This window comes from Lactuca virosa, chromosome 8 (assembly GCF_052849685.1).
Source record: "Lactuca virosa cultivar CGN04683 chromosome 8, Lactuca_virosa_CGN04683_v6, whole genome shotgun sequence".
NCBI lineage: Eukaryota > Viridiplantae > Streptophyta > Magnoliopsida > Asterales > Asteraceae > Lactuca > Lactuca virosa.
Window position 1 is genome coordinate 236,425,799 of NC_136433.1, and position 15,220 is coordinate 236,441,018.

Sequence of the window (15,220 nt, forward strand, 5' to 3'; positions counted from 1 at the left end):
GAATGGAAGCATTTCAGATCTAGACTCTTGAAGGACTTTCATGGCATAAAGATGCCAACTTTATGGCCATGGAAGTCTCATGCAACCTTTAAGCCATCATTTTGGCCTTTTGAGCTTCTAATGGCCATGCATGTAGAGAAAGTTGGGAACTTTACGTGATATTTTGGTTCTTATGGTCCCGATCTATGACCTCATGGTCTACCTTGTAGTTTTGGTGGTTTTGGATTAAGACCTTAGCCCTTTTTAGGTTAGGGTTTGAGCTTATTCTCTTTAGGAAGGGATTAATGGGTAAAGTTGGAAACTTTACCCTTCTAAAAGGTATTTCTTGTCTAGATCTAGAGTATTGGGTTCAGATCTGAAGAATAAAGGCTTAATGCATTAAGAAGGAGTAAACAGACTCAAGAAATCAATGAGTTCACGAAGAAACTCGGCGATTTGATGTGAGTATGACTCGATTCTGTTAAAAAGGAAAGAACTCGACGAGTTAAAGGAGGACTCGACGAGTTGATTCGAAGTATCACGATTCTGTGGTTTATGGGAACTCGCTGAGTTGAAGGAATAACTTGACGAATTGAGTAAACTCGGAGCGTTGATTTTGACTTTGACTTGGATGTTGACTTTGACCTTGATTTGACTCGACGAAGGTTGACCCCTGGAGGGTTATGAAGTATGGAATGGGTTCTAAGGGTAGTTCCATGTAAGGGTTTGGCCCCAATTTGGAAAATTAGGCCATTGATGGGCTTTCATGGATCTTATAGTTTGGGACTTGATGGGTCGGGGGTGAAACGGTCATTTCACCCCAAGTAAGGATTATGGATCATGGTTTGGAACCTAATTGCTAATTGGGTGATGTTTTTGTTGGGTTATGAGCATTCTAACACTCCTAAGTGTACATGCAACCCTAAATACCTTGGATCTATGTTTTCTCTATTATACATACAATTATGAACATCCAAGGTATTATCCTAATCTAGCATACAAAATAATAAATATAACAAGATAGAATACATACCTCTTTGATGTAGAATGTCTTCATGAAGCTTGAGTGCCTAGTGCCCCAAGTGTGACACCTCAAATGGTTCACACAACACCAAATACACTTGGAATAACTTGAGAGAAACTTGAACACTCCTTGAAATCGTCTAGCCCTCACACTCACACATTAGTGCACGATTTCTTGAGCCATGGGATTCTTTTATATGGTGGCTATTAGGGTTACACCATGTAACTCATAACTTTACCCATTCCTTATGCTCCATGGATTTTAACCTCCATGGAGTATCCATGGGTCACCCCATGGACTTAGTCCAACATAAGGAATCTTGGATCACAAGCCCACATATATAAGAATGAATGATTTACACAATCAACCCATATATTTAATTAGTCTCCTTTTGATCACTTAATTAATTCCAAATTAATTCTTGATCAATACTAATTAAATAACCTTATTAATATATTAGAACTTATAATATATTAACCAACCTTAAGTGTTATTTCTCTCATTATAGTCTATCCAAATGCATGATGCCATGCAACCCAAATGGACCATGCCGGGTCGGGTCAAGTCTTACCAATTATAGTTATGGACTTAGACATTAATCCAACAGTCTCCCACTTGGATAAGTCTAAAACTATTATTGCGTATGACTTCAGGAACCGATCAGCAATCGTAGCTCTCAAAAGCTTCTGTCAAACTCTGACCTTGTCGATGAACTCTGACCTTTGTCAATGACTTGTCCATTAGATAAGGGATCATATATTCCTCCATTCTAGATATCATATGGACTGAGACATGGATTATCAATCATTCTCTCTGTCCATTTGTTGTTTCCCGATTTCCGATTCATGATGACTGACTGATTGAACAAATCAAATCAGTCCTGGCTTGGCCAAGCACTCACATGTATCATCTTTAAATCATCGAGGGGCCCACAGATATCGCTTTTATCCCGAAGGTAAAAGGAATGGATAAACTTCGACTCATATGGCTTGTTCTACTACTTGTTGAATCATACACAAAGGCACGTTTTATAACATCGAGTTACCAATGCGTTTTCGTGCAATCAATGTATAACCAACTCATAGTAACAACTCATATCTCTAGGTTTGAAGAATATAAGATATTATCGTCTCATGATCACTCGTGATAAAATCCATGAAGTGATTCAAATGAGCGCGGGTTGAATCCAATACTCAGAACTTATGAGCACTCATGAGTGTTGTAGCACCACTTTGTCCACCAACTTGGACCTCTACAAACCAACCCATGACAGTCTTGATTCATATCTACTTCCAACATATGACCGACTGTGGATGGTTTGAATAACTTAATCATTCAGGAAGAGCGACTTAGTTATTCTGGAAGTCAAAACATGCAAAGTGAAACACAAGAATAAATGAATCAAATATGGTATCAAACCCTATGAATATAAATAAACACTTTTATTTATCACCATACTGATTACTCATTATTCATTGTTTCGGTTTTATCAACTTTATACTTGAATTTAAAACAATAGTTGTCCCATGCTCCAAGCATGTACACTATGTTTTCTAAACACTAGTCATGCCATACACCAAGTATGCATACTATGTTTGTCTATGATCTTTACTTTGTAAAATAGATCAATTGAACATCACTCCAATGATCCTCTTTTCACAGTCCCAAATCCTTACTGCAAATGCAAGAATTCCAAATTCATGCCATTTACTGAAATCTGTTAGATTCTAAACTTATATGCATTGATCCTCTTAATGATTATGCACAAAGTCAGAAAGACTTGACAACAATCATTACAGAGCATTCCAAAGGAGATCAGCTCCTTGGAAACATCCTTCTTTCATTAAGTTTCCTAATCTTACACAGATTGAATAATTTCTAACTTTGAAACATTTCCATATTCCATTTTGACTATCACTTCTGAACAAGAGTTGCCTCCTTACAGATTATGTCAATATGGTCCTTCCAGAATTAACATTATACTTCCAACTGTCCTTGAGCAACCAATCTTTGGTAAACCTTAGATTGTCCTCGACAATTGCTTAATCATTTTAGTCATATCCAATTCTAGACCTTTTCCCTTCATAATGCCCCAGGCATTTGGAAAATTTTAGAAAGGATGAATATAGCACATGTAATCGATCCTATATCCGAAGCATATGGGACACGATTCATGATGTCTCACATAAAGACTAAACCAGTCTTTTGCTATAATATTTCCATTTCAATTTGCCAAGTTCTCAAAATTCAGATTATGAAAAGGGATGCCGTAATCATAATCGAATTTTAGAACGCAAATAATGGACCCATATATAGAATTTCCTTATGTTGAGCCATTCCAACATGAAATTCATATATATATCCTTGATTAAATACGATTAAAATCTCAATCTAAGCTTTTAGAATTGAAATGAAGTATAATTTCCTCTCCCTTAATTATAGCAAAACAACTTTTTCAACCCCTGCAACCTCACGAATTGAAACTTTTGTTTTCTATAATTAACATTGCTAACTTGCAACCTTTGTCATAATTATCATGCTCCCACTAACATGATGATTATTAGCATAACACTTATGCTCCCACTAGCTTTGACATGTACTCAGAAATCAGCTGACTTTCTTACCAAAGTTCAGATTTCTGATACTAGATTGTTTTGATAAAACTTTATCAAAATCATACACCTCTCTTAGATAGCTCACATGTGTGTCTAAACAATTTTAGAACTATGAAAAGGGATGTCGTAATCATAGTCTCAATTGTTTAGACCTTTGCCACTTCTCACAAGTCCATGTTAGTGTGCCGGTAAACCACACACGCTCCACTAACGACTTTGAGAATGCAAATATCACAATTGCTATCTAGCTAAAATCTACTTAGTGAAAGTGTTTCCTCACCATCATTTTCATGAATCGGAGAGAAACCTTCTGACACTTAGATTTAATAGTGTATGTGTTCTTATCCATGTGAATTTGTCAAAACCATAATCACAAGACAAGGTTAGTGACAAATCCAAACTCATATTGATTAAACTTGTGCAATCTTAAATTCTTGCCATTTGGCAGCTCAGGTGCCTGCCATTGCTTCCAAGTAGTTGTGCAACCAATTGAGAACTCTCAGAACTCCTATGCAAAGCCAACTTGAATAGGCACAAAAATTTCAACACGATAGGTTATAAACCTCAAGTCGTGTGCTAGTGAAGGACTTTAGGTTTTATTCTTGATTAAGTCTTGAAACTTTCAAGAGCTTTAAGACTCCCACTGTCCTCTTGACATATAAGACTCCCTTGTCAAATATTCAAGAGATAGTGCGGATTCTTTATCAAGACTAACACTTTACACAATTGGCCTAAGTTGGTCTCTGTTTTATCCAAAACATCACAACTTACCAATTTCAAATGTACAAGAGTAGATAACCTTTTACTCTTACATTTGACTAGTGTTAACAAACCCTCTTTAAGATATGTCACTCAAGTTACAATCTTGGAGTATGACTCTAAGAATTGTTTTGGAACGAAGTATGACTCATCTTTTTTATTTAACCATTTCAACAATTCATGACTCCTCTTCTTAGTCATAAGAATGCACTAAGATGACTTTAGAGAACCAATTATGATATGGTATCTTAATCATTAAGATGATCATAAACATGATACTAAAGTACTCTCCCATCTTTTCAGATTTGAGAAACTTTTATCTTTCTGCCATACTTTGATTCTTCTTACAAAAACATCTTAGGGTAATGTTCCTAGTCCAATTCCAGCCAAAACAATCGAATATATGCATCCAACTCGATTTTTCAGCTACTTTTGCAAGTATAACAAGAAAACAAGCCTAGGCTCTGATACCACTGTTGGGTTATGAGCATTCTAACACTCCTAAGTGTACATGCAACCCTAAATACCTTGGATCTATGTTTTCTCTATTATACATACAATTATGAACATCCAAGGTATTATCCTAATCTAGCATACAAAATAATAAATATAACAAGATAGAATACATACCTCTTTGATGTAGAATGTCTTCATGAAGCTTGAGTGCCTAGTGCCCCAAGTGTGACACCTCAAATGGTTCACACAACACCAAATACACTTGGAATAACTTGAGAGAAACTTGAACACTCCTTGAAATCGTCTAGCCCTCACACTCACACATTAGTGCACGATTTCTTGAGCCATGGGATTCTTTTATATGGTGGCTATTAGGGTTACACCATGTAACTCATAACTTTACCCATTCCTTATGCTCCATGGATTTTAACCTCCATGGAGTATCCATGGGTCACCCCATGGACTTAGTCCAACATAAGGAATCTTGGATCACAAGCCCACATATATAAGAATGAATGATTTACACAATCAACCCATATATTTAATTAGTCTCCTTTTGATCACTTAATTAATTCCAAATTAATTCTTGATCAATACTAATTAAATAACCTTATTAATATATTAGAACTTATAATATATTAACCAACCTTAAGTGTTATTTCTCTCATTATAGTCTATCCAAATGCATGATGCCATGCAACCCAAATGGACCATGACGGGTCGGGTCAAGTCTTACCAATTATAGTTATGGACTTAGACATTAATCCAACAGTTTTGGTATGGATAGCCCAGGGGAATCGTGAGGGCATCAGCTAAGGATTTCGTGCAGTAAGCTTTAGCATTCGAGGTGAGTCTCCTCACTGTTTGTATGGGTCGAAAGCACCAATGCCGGCCCATTTGGCTTATGTATTGTAGGAAGACCCGGGGGTTAGTCCTAGGCATTTTGTATGCAAGACCAGGAGGCGGCTCCTGGCACACTGTATGCTAATTAGCTAAGTAGAGTAGTATGTATGCTAGTTGTCTTTGTGATGCTTGCATGGAAGACCAGGAGGTGGCTCTTGGCACTTGTCTGTAAGACCCAGGGGGTGGCCCCCGGCTTGGCAAGAAAGACCACGTGGCGGCCTGTGGCATAATGGCAAGACTATGTTCGGCACATAGCATCTTTATTGATTATGATATATGAATGATAGGTATGGCTCATGGTTATGTATGACAGTATGTGATTTATGTGCTTACATGCTAGACAGTATCCGGTTGATAGAGACCAAAGGGGTAGTCACCCACCCATATATGCTAGCCAGTATGTTGATATGTATGGTATGTGGTATTTGGGGAACTCACTAAGCTTCGTGCTTACGGTTTTCAGTTTTGGTTTCAGGTACCTCTAGTTTTCAAATAAAGGAGCTCGGGACGATCGCAGCGCATACACCTATGTTTTCCGCAATATGTGATTTCTATGAATTAACTCTGATAAATATTTTATTCAAAATGGTTTTCAATGTGTGAACCAAGTTATAAATGTGTTTTAGTTATATTAAAAATGAAATTTTTGGTCATGAATTTTGGTATGTTACAGTACGATCTTAATTTTTTGTGAAAATTGTCTTTCGATCATCGCAATAAATGGCATAAACTTTTGAAAAACTTTAGTTTAGCCAGCTAATAGGTATACCCAAACTGCACAAGAGTAATCGTCTACTATAGTTAAGAAATAACGAGCCCCACAACTTGAATGATGTTTGTAAGGACCCCATAAATCACAGTGTACTTTCTCAAAAATTCTACTTATTTTATTAAAAATCAAAGGAAACTTATCCCTACATTGTTTAGCCTGAAACACACACTTCACATGCTTTATTCAAACTATTCCTAATATGACTAGCAGGAGGAAGGAGTTTCACCACTTTTTCAAAAGGGTATCCCATTCTTTTATGCCAAAACTCTAATGTTCAGGTTGCCCCATTCACTGAAACATGTAGAATAGATTCACCTCTTCCAAAGTAGTATAGTTTTTCCCGTAGAACACCTGTTCCAATTAGCTTCCTCGATCAGTCCTGTATAGCGCACATATAAGAGTCAAATTGAGCAATACAATGCATATAATTATTTAGTTGTGAAACTAAAATTAAGTTACAGTTTAGTTTTGGAACCAAAAGAACACATGGAAGGGTAATTTTATCCAAAAATTAAACGCTATCTTCATGTATAGCTAAAACCTTTTTGCCATTTGGAAGACCCACCAGACGACCAAGTATCTTTCGATTGTTTTTCAACCAGGTTACATCACCGGTTACATGGTTAGTAGTCCCCGAATCAATTATCCAAAGCCATTTTTGAAACGTACCATTCAATCGTTCATCGGGTGTTTTTGAAGTACTCATAAGACCTGTAACAGCCTTCCACTCCTCAGTCGTGAGCAACAGTGGGGATGTATTATTTTTAGCTGCATTACCACCAAAATTGTAACTCGTGGCTACTGAATTAGCACGAGCACTTCATCTTCCATGACCACCGAATTTTTCACCTCGACCTCCTCCTTCGGTTTCGCTTCGATATTCCCACCATTCTGGGTAACCTACAAGTTCAAAGCAACTTGATACTTCATGTCCTGTTTTCTTACAATGACTGCAAGAATTGTTAGATTTATCAGGTTTATCTCCATTGCCTCGAGCTTTATTGGTACCAACACAAACTTAGAAACCAAGGACTTCAGGAGGTTTTTCTTCAACATTTTCAATATGCACACGTTCGTCTTGTACCACCACATGAAAGGCTTTATCAAGAGTTGGAAACGGATCTTGTGATAGAATACCGGTGTGAAGGGTAGAAAAGTAATCAGAGTACAAACTCATAAGGAACTTGTGTAACATGTTAGTGTCTCTCCTTTTCTTGTGGCTGCTACCTGTTGTACATGCCTCACAACACGAACAATTGATTATCGGATCATGTTTGTGTAGTTCTTCCCACAGAGTTGTGAGTTTCCCAAAGTATTCAGCAACATACATGGTCTTGGTCTGCTCATATTTGGCAATAGAGGATTTCAATTGTTGAATCCTTGGTCCATTCACCTCAACATACATTGATTTAAGAGTATCCCATAGTTGTCTTGCATCCCTGTATTTTGAAAGATAACATTTTACCTCTGGATCGATTGTGTTCATGATCCACGATACAAGCATCGCGTTGATGGTGTTCCAATCCGAATCAATGCGGGGAGGAGTTGGTTGGGTAATCGTTCCATCCAGGAACCCAAACTTCCGATGTGCCTCCAATTTCGTCTGGATATTTCTGGCCCAGTCATCGTAGTTGTCTCCTCAAAGTCTGGTCAGAGTGAAGAAATCTCCTGGACGATCTTGTGATCAAAGAAAGAAAGGAGAATTTGATTCTATTTTTTGTGAAGGTGGTGGTGTAGATGAGTTGGTCATGATTTTAGGTTTAATTCAAACCCGCTCTATACCATGAAAAAAATGAATAAAACGACTTCACATTTTCATTAATATGTCAAGTATATCTATTGGAAATATTCAAAAGATAAACTAATGACATTAAAACAAGATAAAGATATAATCTAAAGTGATAAGCTCTAACACACAAACACACACACACACAAAGATTATTAGGTATTTATAGGATAAATTTTTGTTTTTTTAAAACTAGCCTTTTAAGACCGTTAAGACGGGTCTGACTGGACCTAGACCGAATTAGACCAAACAGAACCATATATTAGTCCTAAGATTCAAAAAATAGTCATCGCCTTGACTGAACCGGTTTTTCCTCATATTGTTTTTAGATCGGGACTGACTCGACTTAAGGCCGAGTGGAGACCTCATGATACCTGAAAATACGGAGGAATCCAAGACCATCGGTCTAAAATGGAACTACATCCTAAACCGGTCAAATCCGGTCTATTTCCTTTTTGTAAGACCCTTCAACTGGTTTGAATGTTCACATATTTCACTATGCCTTCACTCGGCCAAATCTTTTGGATTTGGTAGAAGAAGGGTCCAACCAATAGTTTGATTTCATGATCGACGTAATACTTACTATCATACAGTTATATTTTTGTTTGTTAAAATAATATATTATTTTATAATTAGTACAAAGATAAATTTATAACTAGCAAGGTTCTAAATAACGTAAAACGTGACTTTGGCGGCAATATCAAGCCTCAAGCTTTTACCAGTTTCGACGAGTCACTTCGTTTGTAAGACGTGACATAAGGCGACAATTATATATATATATATATATATATATATATATATATATATATATATATATATATATATATATATATAGGTTTAGGTTTTATGGAAAACAAAAAACCCTAAAAATCATAAAAATGCATAAAAAAATACTTAGAGATCACGAAAAAAAATTTTGAATTTTTTTTATAAAAAATCGTAGCTTTTTCTTAAAATTCGCTGAAAAAAAAATCAATTTTTTTTTTATAAATTTTTTTTTTTCAAAATTTTTTCCAGCGAATTTGTATAGAAAGCTACGATTTTTTCAAAAAAAAGTTTTGTGATCTCTAAGTATTTTTTTATACATTTTTTTTGCATTTTTAGGGTTTTTTTATTTTCCAAATAACTCTTCCCTATATATATATATATATATATATATATATATATATATATATATATATATATATATTCTGCTATTATTTATTTTTATTTACATATATGACTTAAGGCAGCAATTTGATAAAGTTTGGCGGTAAATATAAACATTGGAGTGATGGGGTGCCGAAGTTATAACGAACATGTTAGAACCATGATAAATTGATAACCGGTATTAAAAAGTTTAAAAACTTAAGAAAAATACTACTTTTTTTATGACTGAAATTAAAGGTGTTAAAAGTTCAAACTTCTTGCATAAAACATTTGCCCAGGATAGAGACACGTCTTCGAAATAATTTCCCTCCTCCGGCAAAAGCTTTGTGGGGTTTCTCTACTGGTCTACTGGACAATCCAACCTACTGGACAATCCAACCGTTAGCTCCACTTTTCCTTTTTCTACATCTATTTTAGGGTCCTATTCTTCCAATTATATCTTCAGTTTTGTCCTTCCACCACGAATAGATAATCTTTTCATTCCGGAAGTGAATTTGCTGAAATGGGTTCAGAGCAGAAGCAGAAAGAGAATACCGGTGGTCCATTGAAGACGGATGTGGACACGTCGCCGCCGTTTGCGTCGGTGATGGAGGCTGTCAGCCGGTTTGGTGGAGTCGGCTTCTGGAGACCGCACCCCCATAACCCCACTCAACCTTCCCAGGTATATCTCACTCATTACTTTACTTGCTAATGCTTGATTATGTAATGAGGTTTCATGTTGATTTGATGTGATCGATCACAGACCAACAGCGAACAAGTGCTCAATCATTTGAAGAAATACCCAGCAACAGAAGAACGAGAAACCCTCGCAACAACAGCAACTGGATTTGAAGAATTAGAGGTCAAACTGCAAAAAGAAGAAATCAAAGCCGAAGCCAGCATTCACCGATCCGACGATCGAAACAACGAGGTACGAGTGGAGTTATCGGAAAACGAAATCTTGAAGAGGGTAAAGGAAGCAACTGAAGACGTAAAGCATTGTACGAGGATTCTTGAAGAGGTTTTAAGAAGAGTTGAGGCCACTAGAAATGGAACATATTTGGATTCTGATGCTGTGGTGGTGTCGAGGCCGATGATGTCGATAGGGCAGATATTGAGCCGGAAGTTGTTTTTGGCCGGAGAGCGTCCGGAGAAGAGTTGTATGAGATGGAAGGTTTCGTTGGCAGAAATGATTGGGAAAGGTAGTGGTAATGGGGCGAAGAGAAGTGGTGAGAAGAGAGTTCCGGCAAAAAGAACGAAGTTGGGGTTTGGTGGTGGTTGTGGTGGCGGTGGTGGTGGTGATGAGAAGGGAGTTCCGGCGAAAAGAATGAAGTTGGGGTTTGGTGGGATTTCGTCCATGGTGGCAAGGAAGAAGACGTGGAAACAAAGCCGATGATTTGGTGTTAGTTTTGGCTGGTGTTTTATGATTTGGAGTCTTGTTGGAGGCATTTGTTTATAGTGGTGTTGTGTGCTTGTGAATTTTAAGGATGAATTATGCTCGATTGTTATGTTTTAATCATGAAATTCATATCTCAGCGTCTTTCTTTTGAATTTAACGACTCAATTAACTTTCTTTTGAATAAGACAAAATTGCAAGAATGGTCCCTGTGGTATGTCAAAACTAGCAACTTTGGTCCAAAATGGGTTTCGCTCGCAAAGATGGTCCAATAGTTTCATTTTGTTGCGAGTTTAGTCCAAAAATTTTAGACGGATTTGTCCTTGGTATTTTCCCTTTTTCAATTTTTTTATTACAGAAATCAAAAAAAGAAAAAGAAAAAAAAGAAAATCTCTCTCTCTCTCTCTCTCTCTCTCTCTCTCTCTCTCTCTCTCTCTCTCTCTCTCTCTCTCTCTCTCTCTCTCTCTCTCTCTCTCTCTCTCTCTCTATTTCTCTCCGACCTCCCTTTCATCTCCAACTCGTCTATCTCCCTCGTTTCTAACTTCTCCGATGAAGAGAGCCACCACAGTCGACTGTGACAGCTCCTCCGCCTCCCCCTGTCGTGACCCACCACCATCCAACATCCCAAATCCAAATCCACAATGGGCGTTCTTCGTTCTTGATTTTGGATTTGAAATAAAACACAAAAAATTTAACACATGTCTGGAAGTGGATTTGCAAAACGAAGAACCTTCACTTTTATTGATTTTGTTCAATTTATTAGATTAAGTTTACAAATGTTCCAGACTCTAAACACACACATACATCAAGATTAATTTGATTAAACAACGGAAGCAAAGCTCAATCTCATTAGCTGCGAAGTCGATTAGAACTAAAAACATACACACACAAATAGGAATATGAATCTCAAGAACACTCATTTTTCCTAAGTTCAAGAACAAGAACATCACATTCACAAACCCATAAATCATTCACCAACCCATAAATCACTTTTCCTGATCTGATGAACTGCCCTTCACCACCACCTGAATCGACATCAAGAAATATTTCAAACAAACCCAAAAACAACAATCTAGATAGAAGAAGAAGAAGGAGAGAAACATAACAAACATAACAATAACAAATCTCAACCCTAGATCGCGAGTTCAGTTGTTTTCTGCGGCACATTCACTCAAGATAGCCACTGGACGAACAAAGTTGGGGATTTCCGACCCTCTTAGAACGAGAAAGCTTAGGAGAGAGATGAACAGCCAATGAAATCCATAAGGAGAGTTATGGCTCTAGAAACCGCCGCCTGAAGCATAACCACCACCACCTAAAGTCGGTAGAGGGATTTGAAGAGACACAGGAGAAGACGAAAAGAGACAGAAACGTAGATCAGATATCGGAGCTACAACCCTTCATAAACGTAGATCGAACAAATATGGCGCCATCAGAAAACCCTTCGTCGGAGAAGGCGGAGGGACGTCTCTAGTGGTGGACAGGGCCATCGTCTTCGTCGGAGGGACGTCTCTAGTGGTGCACAACGCCATTGTCTCCGGTGGATGTGCAATTTTCCGGTGAATAAAGATTGAGTACATCTGAGAGAAAATTGAAGTGTGGGAAGAAGATGAATAGGTCGATTCTTGGAGAGAGAGAGAGAGAGAGAGAGAGAGGTATTTTATTTTTGTTATATTTTTAATTGTTTTTTAATTACATGTAATAAAACAAAAATGAAAAATTAAACAATAAGGGCAAAATCGTCTTTACAAAAAAATTCAAACTAAATTGGACCAAACTTGCAAGGAAATGAATCTATTGGACCATCCTTGCGAGCCAAACCCATTTTGGACCAAAGTTGCTAGTTTTGACATACCATGGGGACCATTCTTGCAATTTTGTCTTTAAATAATTACCGAAAAAAGGTTAATTATTTGTAGCCTTATGGCCCATTTGGCACAAATAGATATAAAAATATAGTGGTTAAAAAAAACATATTTTGGAACAAACTTATAAGATTTATTTAAATTTGTCTTTTTCTTCCTTTGATTTATAAACAACGAGTCGGGTTTATTTATCATATATTGAAGTTTTTGTCAAATTCTGGAATTTATTCCTTGTAGGAATGGCTTTTTCGAATCAACCAAACTATCTTTATTTCTTGTAATCATTTGGATATTTTTGAATGATTGATCATTATAGTGAAGCTTTTGTTTCTTCATCTTTATACCATGAGAATAACCTTTTTCATCTCATGAATCCATCCTTTTGGGTTGGTACCATCAAATGAACGCACCTCACGTTTGTGTCATCACTAGTTGGTCGCTCCTCCAAAAAGATTTGTTCCTCCATTTTTGAGTAAATTACACGAATCGTCCCTCGTGCAGGTACGAAAATGCACGTTCGGTCCCTATTTTCAAAAATTAACTCGGACCGTCCCTCGATAGTTTCAAACTTACACGCTTCATCCCTAAAACACAATTTTGTTGCAAACTTAGTCCGTTCCAGATTTGAAATGACCATAATACCCTTATGTTTTTATTTTTCATTTAATTTGATTTTTATTATGATTTTCAATTAGAAAAAATAAAACCCCCTAACCTTCACTTTCCCCAACCTATCCACCCCTTTTTAACTGTTAACGTAAGCACACACACATTCATAAGAAGGAAACAGGAGATCATCAACTTGTCGATGACCGGTCATCATCATCGTCTCCACCCTCCGGTGGTGGTGGTTTTGGCTGGGTTTTCTGGGGGAACTCTAGAAGTACCCTAACTCCCCCTTCTCGTTTCTCCACCTTCATCTGAGAAGGCGATCGGTATGGTCATCATCATCGCCATCTCCTCCAAGCCACCACCATCCTCCCCGCAAGCCACTGACTTCATCTGCAGGTTTTAGGCGAGGGCTAGGTTTTCCAAGCCACCATCGTCCAATCCACCGCCGCAAGCCACTAACTGCTCCATCACAAGTGAACGTCACCATTACCACTAAACTCCACCATCACCATGTTTGAACCTGTCATAGATGGCCACTCCTTCTGGTGAATCTCTCACTCATTGTCATCTCAAACCCAATCTTTCACACCCTCACTCATAGATCTGCTCAATTTATTCACAATCATCAGTCGATTTATGCAAGTGGGTTTTCATATTTGTGGGCTAGGTTTCTCAATTTGAAGTGATTTGATTTTAAGGTTTGGGGTTTTAGATTTCTGGTCGATTTTGAGATTTCTAGTTTTTCAGGTTTCAGTTCTTGGTTTTCAGATTTGATTTGGTTTGGTTTGGTTGTCGGAAGTAGGCTGGTGGCCGGAGGTGACTGGTGGTCGGACATGATATTGTTGACCAATATTTTCCGGTGACCTGGTTGAAAGGAGGGTTTAGGGCCATTTCTTTTTTAAAAGGAAATAATAATATTTTTTTATAATAAATAATTAAGAAATGACAAATAAATAGAAAATAAAACAAAAAAGAAATAAATAAGGGCAAAATTGGTCTTTTTATGTCTGGAGGGATGAAGCGTGTAAGTTTTAAATTAACGAGGGACGGTCCTAGTTAATTTTTAAAAATAGGGACCGAACGTGCATTTTGACACCTGCACGAGGGACGATTCGTGTAATTTACTCTCCATTTTTTTTCTTCCAAATTCGGAAGAGGTGGTGGTGGAGATAGGTGGTTGGAATCTACTCAAGGTACCAGTTATTCTCTAGCTCTGAATATTCTGAACCTGATGACCGGAGAGCTCTACATTTCTCCACCGTCTTTGTCAATATCTTTATCAGACCATCTGTTATATCCACCACATACCACATATGTGGTGGGTGCCACATCAGCACCACATTCACCTACCACTGACATGGGATACCTACCACTAAATACACCGCTCCACCTCATTTTTTTTATTTAAATTTAATTCAAAAATACATTAAAGCACAATAAAACATTTTTTTTAATTAAATTTAATTCAAAAACACAATAAAACATATATTTTTTAAACTAGTTTTTTATTCAATGAAACAAGATTACATTAATTTAAAACACACAACATAAAATAAAATAAAAACATAAAACTACAACCACAAACAACTTAAACTAGTTTTTAAATCTTATTTTTAATCACTAAATTTTGGGTCCTCTCTCAATTTTCACCAAGCTTTGACGTGTTTAAACGGTATGTGTTTCGTGTCTTCATATTGGTGCATGACCACAACAAACGGGTAGCCTTCGTGTACGTTGTTTATAACAAAGTTATAAATACCATTGAATTCAAGACATTTAACCCTCATATCGCGATACTTCGAACATATTTCATCAAGACTATGACTTCGCAACCCATTAAATCATGGAAAACGTTTCCAACTTTTATCCAAAAATTAGGATGTGTTACTGGGTTTTCTGAAGCCGCTACCCATGACCGTGTTAAG

At 37.1% G+C, this 15,220-nt stretch overlaps 1 protein-coding gene across 1 annotated transcript; it reads left to right on the top strand.

Moving 5' to 3' along the window:
• The first annotated feature begins 9,863 nt into the window (after positions 1-9,863).
• LOC145129157 (uncharacterized) lies at positions 9,864-10,973 on the top strand. Its single transcript, XM_079063891.1, has 2 exons — positions 9,864-10,104; positions 10,186-10,973. The coding sequence occupies exons 1-2, from the start codon at positions 9,946-9,948 to the stop codon at positions 10,816-10,818; spliced, it is 792 nt and encodes a 263-aa protein (XP_078920017.1). The 5' UTR covers positions 9,864-9,945; the 3' UTR covers positions 10,819-10,973.
• Positions 10,974-15,220: the final 4,247 nt, after the last annotated feature.